Source organism: Melospiza georgiana, chromosome 8 (assembly GCF_028018845.1).
Source record: "Melospiza georgiana isolate bMelGeo1 chromosome 8, bMelGeo1.pri, whole genome shotgun sequence".
Taxonomy (NCBI): domain Eukaryota; kingdom Metazoa; phylum Chordata; class Aves; order Passeriformes; family Passerellidae; genus Melospiza; species Melospiza georgiana.
Genome location: NC_080437.1, coordinates 16,525,694 through 16,542,624, shown reverse-complemented (window position 1 = coordinate 16,542,624; position 16,931 = coordinate 16,525,694). Strand labels below are relative to the sequence as shown.

The 16,931-nt window shown below is 35.9% G+C and overlaps 1 protein-coding gene across 2 annotated transcripts in view; it reads left to right on the top strand.

Moving 5' to 3' along the window:
* The window catches only part of ADK (adenosine kinase), a 265,882-nt gene that overhangs the window by 55,048 nt on the left and 193,903 nt on the right, over nt 1-16,931 (top strand). For both annotated transcript variants that reach the window (XM_058028956.1, XM_058028957.1), the window contains exon 4: nt 15,762-15,840. In XM_058028956.1, coding sequence (XP_057884939.1) covers nt 15,762-15,840 — 79 coding nt within the window. The remainder of the gene's footprint in view (nt 1-15,761; nt 15,841-16,931) is intronic.

Genomic DNA, 16,931 nt, shown 5'->3' with positions numbered 1-16,931 from the left:
ACTGGTACTAAGTTTGTTAATGACCAAGAAGGTAAAAATGACTTCAGGATGTTGTTTATATAGTAAATGCATCTTTTAAAAAATTGCTTTCTAACTTGCATTGTGAGTAGTGCCATTAGTAATGAACATGATAGAGGGACCTGACAATGTATGAATTATTCACTGGTAGATTATTATATCTTTGTTGTTAGCATGCAAGATAATGAACATAATTACTGTGGCAGTGTACTCAGGGGAATGTGTGGTTCTTCCCTCTGTCTAGACTGGAGTTACCATCCAAAGGAGCTTTAAGCAAATATGGATGAGGTCTGGTAGCTGGGTTGCTGCTGCTTGTTTCCCTCTGCTGCTTTAATAAAGGCATATGCTGTGTACACTTTAACCTTAAAGGTGGTTTGGGTTTTTTTGGGGTGAATTTTGGTTTGATTTTAATTTTTGAGTAATAATCATCCTTCTGTTCTCAGTCTGGTAATATTGCGTACTGACTGAAAGGATCTGATGTTTAATTGTAGCAGCTTTGGAGATGTACCCTATTCTGTTAGAATGGTCTATTATAGTAAATTAGTATGAACAGTCTAATTGCTTAGGAAATCCAGGGTAAAAGGTTAATCAGCAATTTAACTTTCTTTAAAAGACTTAGCTTGTTATGATTTACGTGTCTTGAAGAACTCTGTAGGCATTAGTTTGTGTGCTCTCTAATCTGTGACGATGTCCACCTGATCTTAAGTTAAGCTTTCTTGATAAACCAAGTACTTCTATTTTCTGTTTTATATTATGATAACATAAATTATCTGTAATAAGCCGTCCTAATTAATGTTGGTAAATCTAGAGCTCTGCTCCAATTACACACTAATCAATTATACACTAATTGAATTCTACTTAGCTTGATACAGTGCATCATTAATCAGGTTCAGATTTAATACAACAGATTGACTGTATTAACCAAAAAATTGGTGCATTCAAGTAGGGGGAAATAAAGGAAGTCACTAGGCCAAACAGTGTACATAAATACTTTCTTATCAATAATGTGTTACAGAAGATTTAATTTTTCCTGAGGGAAGTATAACTGGAACTAGTTCTTTGTGAACAGATTATTGTTACGAGCTGAAACCACTGATAATATAATAGATTTAAGCAGATCATGGTGCTTGTTCTGTTATACCTAATTATCTAATACATGCAGTTGCCTCACTTCTAATGTTATTTAAATGATTACTTATAAATTAAATGTGTAAATTCTGCCCAGACTTTTAAAGGCATTATCCATATGTAACTCTTCATAGGAGTTTAACCTATCTGCTGTGCTTACCAGTGAGACAGACACGTGTGTGAGGAGCTGTCTGCACACTCTTTTCCTTCTCCTTGTGCAGGGCCTAGGAATGACTGAAGTCTGCTGCCTGGAGATACTCTGAAAGTTTGAGTTGCAGGGTGCATTACCTTCAACAGTAAAAGGTCACACAGAGCTAATATGGTTTCCTAAAGGACTACAAAATAAAGACATTAACCAGACAAATAGAAAATTCTTCCAAATAGAGGAGACAGCCCAGCTAACAAAACAAGGTCTGCAGATGAGATCACTTAAAAAACCTCTGTGCTTCTCAGAAATAGTTGAAGGGGAATAAGGGAGTTGAATAGATATTTTGTAAAATACCAGGTAGGCATTAAATTGAATAATAAACAAAGTTAAATTTTCTTGCTCAGAGGACAGTATGATAAATTCTCATGTATATTTGCTGGAGAAAAGAGCAGGAAGACAATTAGGTTCAGAAAAATATTTTGGAAACCATTACTTGAAAACAGGAATAAGAGAACACATGGATAATGGTTGCTATCTTCAGGCCTGCTGTTATGGATAAAATGCATGTTTGCAAAGCAAAGGATTTGAAAAAATACTTTTTTTTGTGATTCTGCCTATTAAGGAACATTCAAGATTTGTGCTGATAACATGCAGGCTTTAAATTCTTAAATCTGGATGGTTTGCAATAAGGGCTTGGGAAAATATAGTTATTTGTCTTATAAAATCTTAATTTGAGGTTTGTATGTGATGCCTTTGATTGTCATTGCCATTGCTGCTGCATTTTCCTGCCCTAAATGTTTAAAGCATATTAAAATAATCCTGTATTCAGTTGAACAGCAGATTCAGCCAATTTTTCCAGATTTTCAGATCAGCCTTTTAGAGCTCTTCAGTTTGCACTGTTGTGGCTTGATTTAGCTTAATAATCTTTGCCAGCCAAATCTGATTTCTCTGTTGTAGAATCTAAACTGAAAAAAGAGGTAAGAAAAGGTCTTTGAAACATCTCTGAGTATTAAATACTACAGGTCTTCAGGATGTATCTTTGTCCAGCAATATCTTATATTTTCATTTTGTGGATGTACTTGTTCTTTCTACAAGTTCACAAATGCATAGTTAGTATGAGTTCCAGTAACAATGTGATGATTGTATATGTCACACAAGTGTTTGCCTTTGGGAGTATTTTCACTGTGGATGTGCCTCCTCATTATCTCTGAAGGTGATTTGAAGTAATTTGCCTTGTTTTACACTGAAACTGACCATCCACATTTATACAGGCAGTTATTGCCTTCTCCACTAAGGTGACAGTAGCTGTCAGCAGTATGATTGTCTTCAGTTCTTTAGTCTTGATAACCAGTGGTATCTCCATGCCAGTGGTCTTTGACAATATGATCATACGCTATTTTTTATGTAGAACTGTTCAGAGCACAATATGAAATGGAAGGTCATTCTGAAATGACAAGATGTCCTTGTGCATAGAGCATCTTACACTGTGGAAAATGGGATATGTGCATAGGAATGAAAAGAGAGAGAAAATCGTGCAGGTTCCTGTACAGCAGAATTGAAGAATCTCCTGGAAGATTGCTTTCTGGTCTTCTGTGTAACTTTTCCAATTTTTACACATGATTAATTTTTCTCTTCCAAGTGTTTGACTTGTGATCTAAATACATGCACTCATACATACAATGTATTTTATACATATGCACATATACATACTTCTTTCTGATAATTGGGGTTTTTAATTTTTAATGTTACTTTTGCTTTTATTACTATTCTTGTATGACTTAAAAGTCAATAAAGTGATTTTTGAAGACTGTATTGGTTATCTCTGTATCAACTTCTTAGATATTGAAGGATAACATTTTTCACAATTGTTTAGTTATAGAATGCAGGCTTTAAATACAACTTGCATTTGGCTCTGTTTTGACAATAGTAGTTAATAATGTATGGTTTTTGTTAAAGCACTGTTGAAAAAATATCTTATTGAGCTATTTGTGGTGTTTTTTTTAAAAGATGTTTAAGATTTCACATTCAGTTTAACTGATCACAGATGAAACTGTAAATTAATACCTCATGAGTTTTACTGACTGCAGGGCATTGTTTGTCATTCAAAGCTGCTTTGTTCCTACTCCCTAGGAAAAGCAAACAAATTAGGGTTCACCATTATATCAAACTACTTATTAAAACTGAAGACTCTGATTTTGAATTAATTACTTGACTGTGACTTTTACTATAACCTGTTAAGAACATATTTTTAAAAGCCTAGATTTTTAGGAATTAAAATAAAATATGTAAAATTGGTTTAAATGTTGGTCTTAAGTCACCTTGGTTGAAATTTCATACTTGAAGGATTACATGGCATACAAAGTGAGAAAACGTAAGGTACATCAGTTCAAGTTGGTTTTTTATATGTTTCCATTGCTACTGACTTGTGTATGGTCTTGATACAAATTATGTCTCTGCAGAAAACCTTCAGTCATTCTTACCTAGAGAATGTTTGTTTCTTCAACTTGCTTTTCTTGTATTCCCTAATGTCAGAAAGCGTTTGGAGGGTGGCTTTTATATTTTTACTATTTTTGCAGAATTAATGAATAAACATTGGAGAGGGAAATAGTTTTGCAATTTGAGACATTTTCCTATGCTAATGAGTTTCTAACAACACCTAAGGAGTTTCTACTAGAAAAAGATTGACTTTGCCTGTGGACAGAGTGGCATAATCAAGGTTGCAGGGGTGTCATCCACCATGTATAGACAGTGATGCTATCTTTAAGCTCTACTCAATAATGCTCCCTTGTGGATCGTCTCACAAGGCCAGCAAAAACTACCTTTTGAAATGTGTTTGAATTGGGTACTCCTGCTGTAGTGTGACAAACACCAGCCAGCCTTGGGCATAAGAGCAAATGTGCTTTTGCAAGCAGTTCAGCCATGCTAACATTAGTGTAATGCACCAAGTAGTCTCAGTAATAAAGCAGCGTGCAACTGTGACCAAGGCTGCTTAAACAGCTGAAGTGGCTCACGTTCACCTGATTTTATGTAACAATGTAGTTATGCTCACATCCACTCAGTTCAAAGGCTTAATTACTGGTATTTGAGACTAGAGAGAAGGGCTGTGAAATACAACAAGCATTTCTAAGTATTTGTGTTGAAGAGTCATTGTTAAGATGTCCATATTGTTTCTAGACATTTATTTTCTGCATTAAACTCCATTTTTTTCAATCTTTTCTTAAGAATTAGTTTGTGAAGAAAATGTTATTATCAAATTAGTGGTAACTGGGAAACAGTTAATTACCAGGTAGTTAATGCACAGGTGTTTTGTTTCAGTGGCTTTTCCTGACAAAGAAATTAATTTATGTGGGATTTGCTGTGTCAAAAAGTGGGCCCATGTGAGCCTGATGAGCTTCCACAAGGCCCAGTGCAAGCAGGGTCCTGCACCTGGCTCAGGGCAGCCCCTGCTCTCAATGAGGGTGGGATAAAATGGGCTGAGAGCAGCCCTGCCAAGGATGACTTGGGGTCATGAGCAAATAGAAAGGTGAGCATGAGCCAGCCATGGTGGGCACACAGCCCAGGCAGCCAACAGCGTCCTGGGCTGCCTGAAAAGCAGCATGGCCAGCAGGTCTAGGGAAGGGATTCTGCCTGTGTGAGACCTCACCTGGAGTGCTCATCCAGTTCTGGGTTCCTCAGCACAGCAAAGACACACACCTGTTGGAAGGGGTCAGGAGAAGGGCCCCATCCTTCAATACTTTGATAGTGAGGTTGGACGGGGCTCTGAGCAACCTGTTCCAGGCAAAGATACTTTACTTATTGCACTTGAACTAGTTGACCTTTAAAGGTTTTCTCTAACCTACTAGTCTGTGATTTCATGGTCCACAATGTATTTCTGTACTTCATAAAGAGAGATTATTTTTTTTTTGCAAGCTTAAAGATAGGAAGGTAGGTTTCTTCCTCCTTCATTGCAGCCTTCTTGGGAGTGGAGGAAAATTCTTTAATGCACATCTCCTGTGACAAAATGCTGTCTTTTTAGAAATACTGTTCAGCAAAAGAGCTGGTGGAATTCTGTGCAACATGACAGCTGACCATAAGCTTCTTAATAAAACCATGAAGAGTTACACAGGGTGTCACCAAACATGTCTTGTTAGTGTAGTGGCAGGGTATCTGCAGACAGGGGAAGTCAAAATTACTTTTTTCAGAGGAAAACACAGGGTTGTCTTATTTGTGTCAAATATTTCTATTTTTCCTTTCAGTCCATTAATTGTTTTGCTGTGAAATTAGTCTTTGAAGTGCTGCTTGGAACATTGATTTTGGACGTGACTTATGCAGTACTATCCCCTTGTAGCTTTGCTGTAGCTTGTGATTTTCTTTCTTTGTTTTGTTAGGTTGGTGCCCCTGTGCCTTGCCCTGCCCTCCCCAGTTCATTGCATATGCTAATTCTCCCCAAAAAGGTGACCCTCTGAGATGGTGCCTGTGGAGTGAAGGGATGGACTGACTTGTCATAGGCTGTGGGATGAGTTATTTTTAGCTGTTGGCATTTCAGGCTGGAACACTTCATTCTGTCGTGCTTGTTAATGAGTCATCTGGAGAAAATGGGCTTGCTTTCAGAGAGGGTCTGTAGCAAATAATAATAGGCTAATCTCTGCAGGAGATACTCTGTCAAGTAACTAAAACTCCAACTAGAAAATGTGCTGAAATGGAGACTAATCTCCCTGTAAGAATAAGCATGCACTCACTATTACTATTATTATACTATCATGTTTATGAAATCTCAAAACCTGGAAAATTTAGCAAGAGCCTGGTAATGGTATAATAGTGAAATATTTTTGAGGAAGAAGGTTAATTGAAAATAGTCACATTTTAGAGATAGAGAGGAAAATATAGTTGCTTCCTAATTGAGAACATTATACACTTTCTAAAATTTGAACGTGCTCCCTAATTCTAGAGGAATCTGCTGCAAAGATTCCTAAGTAGAGGAGCACCATAAAAAGCTTGTGCCTTTGAGAAAACTCCCAATTCATTAACGTTATGCATTATTTTCTAGGATTAACTAGCATCTTTGCTTTTTTCCCTACTGAAGACTGTATTTATTTTTTTTTTTTTTACTTTTCTGTGTGCAATTTGTGGTCTCTCCTTCAACTTCTTCCCTCAAGGTCTGAGGGTTTTTTGTTGATATAGCATGGGAGGCTTTGTTTTGGAGATGACAATATCAACACTCAAGGAAAAAACTTAATGTAAGAGTAACTAATCAAAGCTGTTGATCTGGTTGCTTTGTTTTTGTGTTATTGAAATTCCAGACTTGGGTAGTGCAGATGATTCATTTGTTTAAAAAAAAAAGGCAAATATTTAGGGCAAACTGTTGAAAGACAGGATAAAAAAGACTCCCAAACCCTCTTCTGTAAGGGAATGTTTTAAAGACTAGCTTGAGTATCAAGTCTTTTGTCACTTTTGGTACTTCTAATGCCACTTACAGTCTTTACACGTGTCTTATTTTGTTTACACATCTTCTTCCAGTAAAGCAGATTACACATCTGAAGACTCCTTTCTTTTTTGGTGGCAAAAGGATATTTCCTTTAGAGCTAATAATTTTTACACTCCATTGCTTATTAAGCTCTTTGGGTTTCCCCTTGTTTTATAAATGGAGTACTGAGATAAAAAAGAATGCTTTCTCTTACCTTATTGAGATAAATTTTTTGCATTATTAGCAGGTGTTGACCTTTCAATGTATTCTCTTTTAACTCAGCTTCTCATATTGCTATGGTCATTCTACAGAATGGGTTAAAACATTCCAGTGTAGTGATTCTGATATTACCAGTGTGTGCTGCTCCTAATTAACTCACAATGCTTGGACTGGGTTAGTCAAGATGAATTAATAGACATTTTAGAAATTTGGCAAATATCTACACTGTGGACAGCAGTGTTGGGGTCAAAACAGTTGAGAAACCTATAAATAAACTTCTGTGAGTATCAGAGTCAGTTTACCTGCAATAGCATTTTCCTGCTATCTGTAGGTGACTGTCTTAATGTATAGTGAAGACAGAGCTGTATTGAGAAACAGAGAGGATAAAGAGAACTAAACACAAAATATCTCTTGGTATTTACTGATGGTTGTGCTCTAAGCAGGGTTTTCTGCACTCATCATTTGTTCATGAGGAAAACTATTAACAATTCACTGCATGTTAACAGGAGCTTAGAGTACATGCATACTGTCTTCTTGGTCTACTTATATCTCCTGATCTATTTTTAATGTTTTACTGGTTTAAATGTGCCAACTGTCTACCAAGTTAAAGAATTTAAAATAGCACAAGGGTTGAAGAAGAATAGATGTTTTAGCAATGTAATTGCATTGACGTGAACCATTTAAATTACTTCAACACAAAAAAATTGGCTTAGGTTGTGGTTAACAACTGTCACTATTATGTTGGATTTTGTGTTAATAGAGAATATTGCTTAGATTAAATGTTTCTTGATCTGAGTGATGCATGGGAACAATTAGTTTATAATTCTGTTTTGAAACAGCTCTGCAAAGCTTTCTAATATCTTTTTGGCTCAAAATCCAAACCCAAACTTTGCACCTAACACATTTTTTACAATTTTAATGTATTTACAGATTAAACTACAAACTGTAAAATTTCTATAGTAAAATATTTCTGTCTACCATGTGTGAATGTGCCTATGGATTTTTTGTGGGGTTTTTTTGTCAGTTCATTACAGTTTAATATGATTTGTACTACAGCTTTAGATAATCCAAATTGTCGCAAATATACAGTCTAGGATATCTTGATGACTAAATACTCTTAATTTTAAAATATTCTTGGCAAATACTTTATTAAGTTAAACAAATTTTCACTTTGATGTGAGCTGGAGTAAGTTGATGCTTGTGAAACAGCAGTTTCAATTAGCATTCACTAAAGGTTTATTGACAGTTAACACCTGGTCTCTGCTGTGCCAAGTGGGAAGCATCTATTGCAGTCTCTTATATTTGTTGCATAATTAGGATTATGATCTCTAATTTGCTTTTAATTTTGTAAATCTAGTCTTACTTTCAAAACCTGTTAGTCTTTTGTTCCTGCATTTTTATTGTAGATCAAAGATACTGATGATAAAAGGATTAAGTTCACTACTTTGTAATATGATAAACAATTTGCCCTTTTACTGTTTTTAGTTAGGAAGTAAATTTGGACACTAAAAATTTGCTAGTAGGTCTCATAAAACACATATTCTTCCCATGCTACTTCTGAGGGGCAGACAAAAAATAGGTTTTTTTTTTTTTGAAGTAGTATTCTTACACAAGCTGCCAGATGTATACTGGGAACATCAGGAGCAAGTGTAAATGTAATGGTGCTGAGAAATAACAAAGGAAATGACCATGTTCCTTTGTGCTCCAGAACAGACTTGGTGCATGCAAGGATGGAGGAGGTCAGTGCTCCATTCTTTTCCCTGCCTGCGATGCCCTTTGATCCTTCTTGGCTACGCATAAGGGCAGAGGGCTGTTCCTGCCTACGGTGTTTTGCAACAAACTCTGTGCTGAAAATCCCTAGATGTGTCCACAAAGTGGTTGAGTCTTGGCTGTTGTTTTGGAAGATCTTCCTTCAAAAAGACAGTGGGAGGAAAGCATGCAGTTGTAGTGAATTACTGAACTGACAGAATTCCTTTATTAACAGTGTTCTCAATTACTGCCCTTATATGAAACTTCTTAAAATATTTTGAATAGAAATTTAATAGAGGGAGGGATGTAATAGTAATTCTATATTATACACAAACTTTAAGGTTTGAGAAGGTGCTCTGTGTATCTATAGTGTATGTATTTGTAGTGTTTAGAGACAGAGTCAGAAATGTGCTCTTTTAATTACCTAGTGGTATAGAGTGGGAGGGCTGTGGGGTTGGTTTGTTTGGTTTCATTTTCCTACACCATTGTAGAATATCAACAGAAAAAAATTGCCTTGTGGCTGATACTTCTGAGTGTAATAATATGTATTTTTGAGATAATGTGGAGGAAGATATCCAGATAATCTGGAATAAGGGGGGGCTTTTCAAGAACACTTGCATAAATTTGCCTCTGCTAAAAAAAAAAAAAAACCAACTTTGAGAAATTTCTTTAAATCATGATCTTAAGAGCTGATGTTTTAACCTTACATTTGAATGACTGTTACTTCTTCCATCTTGTTTCAATATGCCTAAATGCAAACACATGTGGAAAATGTTCTTTTGGCTTTTATCAAACTGACATTTAAGTGCATTTTTTTAAACCTCACTAACATTTGTGGTAAAATATTTCAAAGCTATGAATCTTACAATTTGCCTATGCATTTTTTTCTTTTTTCATATAATAACATTTGGTACTCATAATCCTAACCTGGTTGGAATTACTGGCTTTTTTCATTTGGTGTTTGTTTGGATGAGGTGATTAGGAAAATACTTCATGTGAAATTCTAGTTTGCAGCAGTAAATGCTTCCATGAAGAGTCACCGTTCTGTGAACTTCAGTAAATAAAGGAGAAAAATATGATGATGTGCTCTATTCAATTGTGGCAGTCGTATTCCTAACAAATTTAGCTTTCTGTTGTGTTATATGGCTGTGGTGCTAACCTGTCTGCAATACTTCCTTCTTAGCATGCTTCGTTCTTCCCCTTTGCTCCCCTACCCCTTCCCAAGCTCTTTAATTCTGTGCCAAGCTAATAAGGAGAACTAGCTCTGCATAAAGTCAGTCATTGCCAAGCAGCTGTTATGAAGTTTCCTCATGTACCTCGGTGATTGTACCTCATTTCAAAAGGGGATTTTTGCTCTTTCAGGTTCAATTTTAAGTAAGAGCAACCAATTATATCTGTATCTCAATTCGTTCTATCTCAGAGACTAGGGAGGAAAGTGTTCATATATGTAACTATCCTTTCTAGGGTTTGAACTTTGAACACAGAGTTGTACAATGTAGGTAGAGAAATTAGTACACTGATTAGAGTTAAAAATATGAATTGCACTTTTTTAAAACCCACAGAATTAGTTCTAAAATATTCTCCCTTCTATTTCTGTTAAAACAATAATGCTCTGTGGTTTAATTACCATGTTTCAATCTCAAGACTAGACCTTTTTCTTAAATGTAAATTAGATTTTTCTTAGGATGAGATTATGAGGGCTTCAGCTTGCCTGCTAACACTGACCAGGGAAGGTTGTCTTTCCACAACATGTGCCCCATCTGCCTGGCGGTGTGGCTGCCTGCATTGTTCTGGCACTGGCCCAGGCTGTGATGAAACTGAGAATGTGACAGATGACAGCCTTGTCCAGATGTACGCATAACTACTTCTGCCATGCCCTGCAAAACAATCAGGATGCAGGTTTGGCATTATTTCCTTGTTTGTGTTGGTTTATTCCTTGAGGGTTTCCTTAAAGATTGAAATAATATTTGGTGTTGTTCTTGTAGTTTTACTGAGCTTTTATTATTATTAAAACAGGTTGTAAAATATGATTCTCCCTCTCTTACATACTTTCTTCTTTAATTTATGGAGTGATTTCATAGACAATTGGACACAGGTTACTTAATTTGAACATTTAAGTAGCTTTTTAAAAAAATGCAATTAAAAGGATCAAACATCTAACTGTCAGCGTATTAGTCTGGCTCTTCTCACAGCTGAACATTTAAAACTATTGCCATGTCTTAATATGACTGCTTCTTGCCAGTAAAAATAAATATCTGGCAAAGGTGTCAGAATCACCATTAATTATGATTTTTAATTAAAATCTAATTAAAAGTCATCCAACACCTTAAAAACATACAACATCCTTGTCTACCTCCCTCTCTTAGAGGTATCAGCAATGCCTGCATCCCCAGCTAGAACATAACCTTCAAAGAAAAGGAGTTATAGACTTAGGTGCAGCTTGCAACCTTTTATTGATTATTTAAGAGGTTTCCATCTTAGTGGTTTTGAAGATTTTTATAACACCAAACAAATTATAAAATCCACTGAAAATACTTTATTATTGTTATATGAAATAGCCTGATTTTTGTCTTACATTTAGGCTGTCATTATCTGGTTATCTGACATTCAAAAGGGAAAAAATACTTTTCTCTCCTCTCTAGCTGCTTTTGGCAGGTGATTTTTTTATGTGTAGTTCCTGCTGATGTGTGCTCTTGAGTACATCTTAGGTAATAAGCAGATATATCAAAAGATATCCAGGGCAACATACCCTGCTGAAAAACAAGAGATTACTTTTCTGTATTTCTTGCAGATAAGTAGCTTCTGACATGCATCAGAATTGTTTTTTTCTGGTGCATTCTCAGTGTAAGACTGGTGTTCTGTGGCTATTTTACTGTTCAAAAAGGTTTTTTTTGTAGTTTAATATAAATTATGTCATAAAACTTAACAGCATTACTTGAATTGCTTTAATTTTCCGTAGTGTAGCTCCACTGCCTTATGTTGCCTGTTTTTTGGTTGTAGGGAATGTTTTATGTGCTTATTTTTCTTGTCAGTTTGATTTTGGAATCATGGTGAGCCACACATGAGTCTCTCTGTTGCTGTGTAACAAGAAGACAGTCCCAGCTCCAAACCCCTCAGAATTTGTGTATAAAGCAAGTTATGAGAGATGGGTATCGATCCACGAGAGGATTGCCAGTTATTAGGCTGGAGAGTAGCCTCGGGAAATCAGACAGCCTTGCTGATGACTTTTTTATGACATTATGGTGAAAGATAGTTTGAAGGAAGATTTAAAGTAGTTTTGCTAATAGTCATAGAAAATTCTAGTAACTGGACATTGGATGATATCATGGGTTAGTGAGAGAAAAGCTATTTTTGTTGACAGCTTTGTGCCTGGAGGCTGTTGTAAATGTGAATGTAGCGAATGAAGGATGGTATGTTCAGTGCATTGCACTGCAGGGCCTTGAAAATGTACAGAAGTGACTTGTGCTTGCATTGGCTGAGAAGGGGCTGGGAGAGAGCTGGGGTGAGAGGCAAGAGCTGGTCAGAGGGGGAGCTGACACAGATGGTCTTTTCAGGTGTCTGAAGGGATTAGATATTACAGCAAATGCATTTTTCTCTACAGTACAGTAAATCATGCTTTTAAAAGAGGTGCTATGAGAAGGAATAGTGTAAGGTTTACACGTAGTTTAGTAAGAGCACACAGAGAAAGTGACTAGTGATGCTCAGGTTATGAATGGTCTGAGAGTCAAACAGGGTGTTGCAATTGTCAGCAAAGATATTTACTGGGGGAAAATTCTAACAGCTGTCTCCACTTTGAGGTAACAGTATGGCATATGTTAGAAAAGTCTGTGACTTCTAAAAATCAGCCTCCACCTCCTGTGAAGTAAGGAGGTGTATTTTCTTAAAAAAAAAAAAAAAAAGATTATATTCTCATTCTTGTTTGTGCTCTTTTGTGTAATAGCTTCTTCTACTATTACCCTATAATTTTTTTTTTTAAATAACCATTAATTCTGCCAAAAGTGAGGCTAGTGAACAGCCTCACCTTCCACTATCACGTTCAATTAGGAGTACATTCTCTTTTGAAGAAGGGAAAAAAAAGCAACTGACAGATGTGTTATTGCCTTTACTGTAACTGAGCAAAACATTAACATATCCCCTTTGGTCAGTGCTAGAGGTGATCATCAGTGCCACAGCTGAAAACATATGCTGCTGCAAATGCAAACTTCTTTTTGTTAAAATATGCTTTAATGTGGTGGACAAATTCATGGTACTAAAAATAGAGGCCCCTTTATATGGTGCCGATTGTGGGATTTATTATTCTGTTACTTAAGGTAATGGTATGTTGTGAGGTCAGGAAAAAGGTCACAGTTCTCAGATACAGAACAGCCTTAGAAATACCCAGAAAAACCAGCAACTATGGAACATGAAGCAAAAATAATATTCCATTGTGCTCATAAGGTTCTAATTTTCTTGAATTCTCCTAAGTGTGATAACAGCTTAGTTGTGAGGACACACAGCAGCTCTGTTCAGCATTCCTGAGTCGTGGAGCAGTTTCTACAGTTGGACTTGCTTCCTTCAAGGGGAGGTTTTCTAAAAGCAAGCTCTGTGTTTCTGAGGCCTGCTGGAATGAGTCTTCTCTGTGCAGGGCAGGCAGGCAGCACACAGTCACAAAGTCTGAGTTCCCACACTGCCTGTGCCATCTGCTCACTTGGGGAAAAATGTCCATCTGACTGTTCATTTTGAGATAAAAAACTGTGAGCATTCTGAATTTTGAGGTCATTCTTGATGCAATTCAGGCTCTTGTGGATTAAACCAACAGAATTTATATTGTCTTTCTGTCGTATCATGGAAAGTGACCAGCAAAATTTACTTTAGTTGCAGCTGTATAAACTCATTATATTTCATGTAGAAGATATTTAGAGATGTTAAATTCACCATCTTAATTTGAAAAAAAGGGCATACATGTTTTTATGTTCAATCTTTTAGTGTAACCATTCATTTGTCTTACTGTATTAAGTAATTGTAAAGTAATTTGTTCAGATTATTCATTAGATTGCGTAGCTGTCACCTTGAAATTTTTATAATACAGATGTTATTTTATGGCAATTTCCATTTTTTTTTCTTCCAAATTCAGATAATCTGTATTTTATTCTTCATTTGAACTACAAGATAATTATTTGAACACATACTTACCTAGACGTAGAGCTGCTTACATGGGTGCTCAACTCAAGTATACTGTGTTTGCAAGGTTTAACATGCCATTAAATAATGTGTACATGGAAACTTCTTGAATTTCCTTTAGGTAAAAGAATTAAAATATCAACTTGCATGCTTATAGATATACAAGAATACAAAAATAATCATGTGACTGCACAGTACATACTCAAATTGAGTGAAAAGGTAAAATGTCAATTAAATTAAAGAAAAAGTATTGCCAAAATACTTAATTGGTTCATAATGGTTTGTCTTTGCTTGAAAAGCAATTGTTAAGAGACATGTTGGGTTTTGTTATTTTTTTCCCACTTTCGGCTACTTGCTATCATTTAAGGTTTCAATTGCTTGACTTAGAACTGGTGGATAATTAGTAGTGTGGATAACTGTGAAAAGCATATGTAGTAATTTAGTTCTTGATTCTTTCTAATTGTCTGCCCATTGGTAGTTCACTAGGGGTAAGTAGCTCATTATTCAAACACTTTAAATGGAAAGTACTGTAAAAAGAAAAATGATCTTGTTAATAAGACGATATTGAAAATAAAAACGTTTTAAACAAACAAGTCACTATTTGACAAATCTATCCCCAAAGCTGTTGTTCACATAATATTAGAAGGTTGGAGTTGTGAGGAGGAGAGAAAGGGTGGGGTTGGTAGATCGCATTCAACTTGCACTGTGATTGAAATAAAGATGTGTCACTCCTTAAAATGATGCTTAAAAGGTAAACACAATAAAATGTGTTGGAATACATCTAGCTGGGCAAGCTTTGTTGTTGTTAATAAGCATTAAAGGCAAATACATGCTATTAAAATTAGGGTAATGAAAGTAATTTTGAACCTCATATCTGCAAACAAAGTTTACTGTAAACATTTTGACTGGCTTGCAGGAGTACTTCTGAGTCTGACATCATCTGAGGTTGCTTGGTCCTGCTGTTTGATCCGCTCATTTTGAAGTGTACTTGGAATTGAAAGGCATGATGCAGTGTTTGTGCTTAGCCTTCCTGCAGACTCCGTTACTCCCTCATTCCAGTTCCCTTTTCTAGAGCTTGTGACCAGAAAGGAGACTGTTCCTGAGTGCTTGTATCCTCTGATCAGAGCTGCAGCACATATCCTACACAGTGAACAGTGCCTTACAGTCACTGGGTCTCAACCAGAAAATGTGATCTGAAATATGAGGGTAGATACTTCTGTTAAAAGTTCAAATATTTGTTTTAGTATTCAAACCTAATATACTACTGAATGTTGACAGAGAATTCTATATTTTCATAGTAGGATGGCTTGAAGGGTTTGAAAGTTCACCTGGAGATACCTTTTCTCTTATCAAATTTTCTCACATACTGCTGGATTTGTTCATCAAAGTTCTTCACCTAAATGTGTCTAAATGTACTATTTCATATGAAATCTTAAAATATAGCACTACTGTTTGGGTTAAGTTAATTTTGAGCTAGGCACCAGATCTCCTCAGTCTTCTCTCTTAAGCTAGAAACAGAATATAAAATTTAATGAGGTGGAATAAGCATCTGAATATCTTCATTTATGTAATTTTTCTTCAAGCGTATGTTGTACCAATCTAACAGTTCAGTTCTAACAGTTTGCAGTTGTGTTTATGCTCCAGATTATTTTTTCCCCCCTGGTTGTTTACTCCACTCGCAACTTTTAAGTGAAGAGGTCAGTTTGATGTCATACTTTGAGTTTGTCCAAATCACAATACAAAATGCATTTTTCCTGCTTACATTATGTGTAACAGTCAATCTATGTGAATGTTTCATTTTTAAGTAATGTGATGTCATCTACTTCTAATCTTCATTACTTGTTTTGGAAAAAAAAATTGCAGAGTTTAACTTTTTCTCTATTTTTTTCTTAACAGATTTGAAGAACTTGTGAAAAAGTTCAAAGTAGAATATCATGCTGGTGGTTCCACTCAAAATTCCGTTAAAGTGGCCCAGGTTTGTTCTTCCTCTGCAAAGAATGATTGATAATTTCAAGTGTTGTGTTTGGATCTGCTCTGTGTTGTCTGTTTTGTCATGAGCACTGCAGAGTGGCTACTTGTGATTCTGTTGCTCAGCCTATGCTGGTAGTGTTGTATGTGACTTGTTTTGTAGTTGTGCTCTTTAGTCTTTTCACAATTGTTCTGCAAAGGTTATAGCTGCACCTCCAGTGTACCAAGAGTGAAAAGCTTTTGTCAAAGATATGTGCTGGAAGAAGAGGAGGCAAGGACAAGGTTGAGCTGCAGTTAGGAATCTTACACTGGGAAAAGTCACAACGACAGTGGTTAAACAGAGAAGCTGTTGAGTCTCTGTGCTTGGAGATTTTCATGATGTACCAGGATGAGTCCTTTGGTCAGCAAATGTAAATTTGAGGCTGTCTCTGCTTTGACTGATATGTTGGACTGGAGAATTGCAGATGTCCTGTCTCGCCTGCATTGTTCTGTGATTCTAACCATATTTATGCTGTAAGAACTTCAAAGTTTGTCCATAAAAGACTGAAACATAAAACTTTCTTTTATACAATGGGAATGTTTCTGGCTATGGGTATGATGAACAACAGTAATGATGAATTTAGTTTCAGGTGTGTTAGGTTTTCTATAACTAAAGTATGCCTTTTGTCACAACACTTTCAAGCATATACCTGTGTGCATGTTTTCATATTATGAGAGATGTAAAAATTCTGTTAAAAATACACAGCTGGCACTTAGGGGCTTCTTGTTAATGATCCTGGCATATTAACTTTGAAGCTCCCTATATAGTTAAAACTGACTGCCAGATAGCATTAAATGCACATTTGGAAGAAATAAAATTATATTATAATAAAGGTTGCTCCTCCCTTTGCCCCCCATAAAAAGGAAAAATTATTGTCATAATTACTGCTCCTTTCTACAAAACAGTTGTTGCTTCCTTACTAAAGTTTTCATTTTCAGAAACCACAAATGTCTTGAAAATATTTTGAATTTAAAAAGAAAGTTGCATATGTTTTAATGTATATAGCGATGTCATTCTGAAATGGGTATGTTTTTAAAATATAGTCAGCGTTCTGAGCT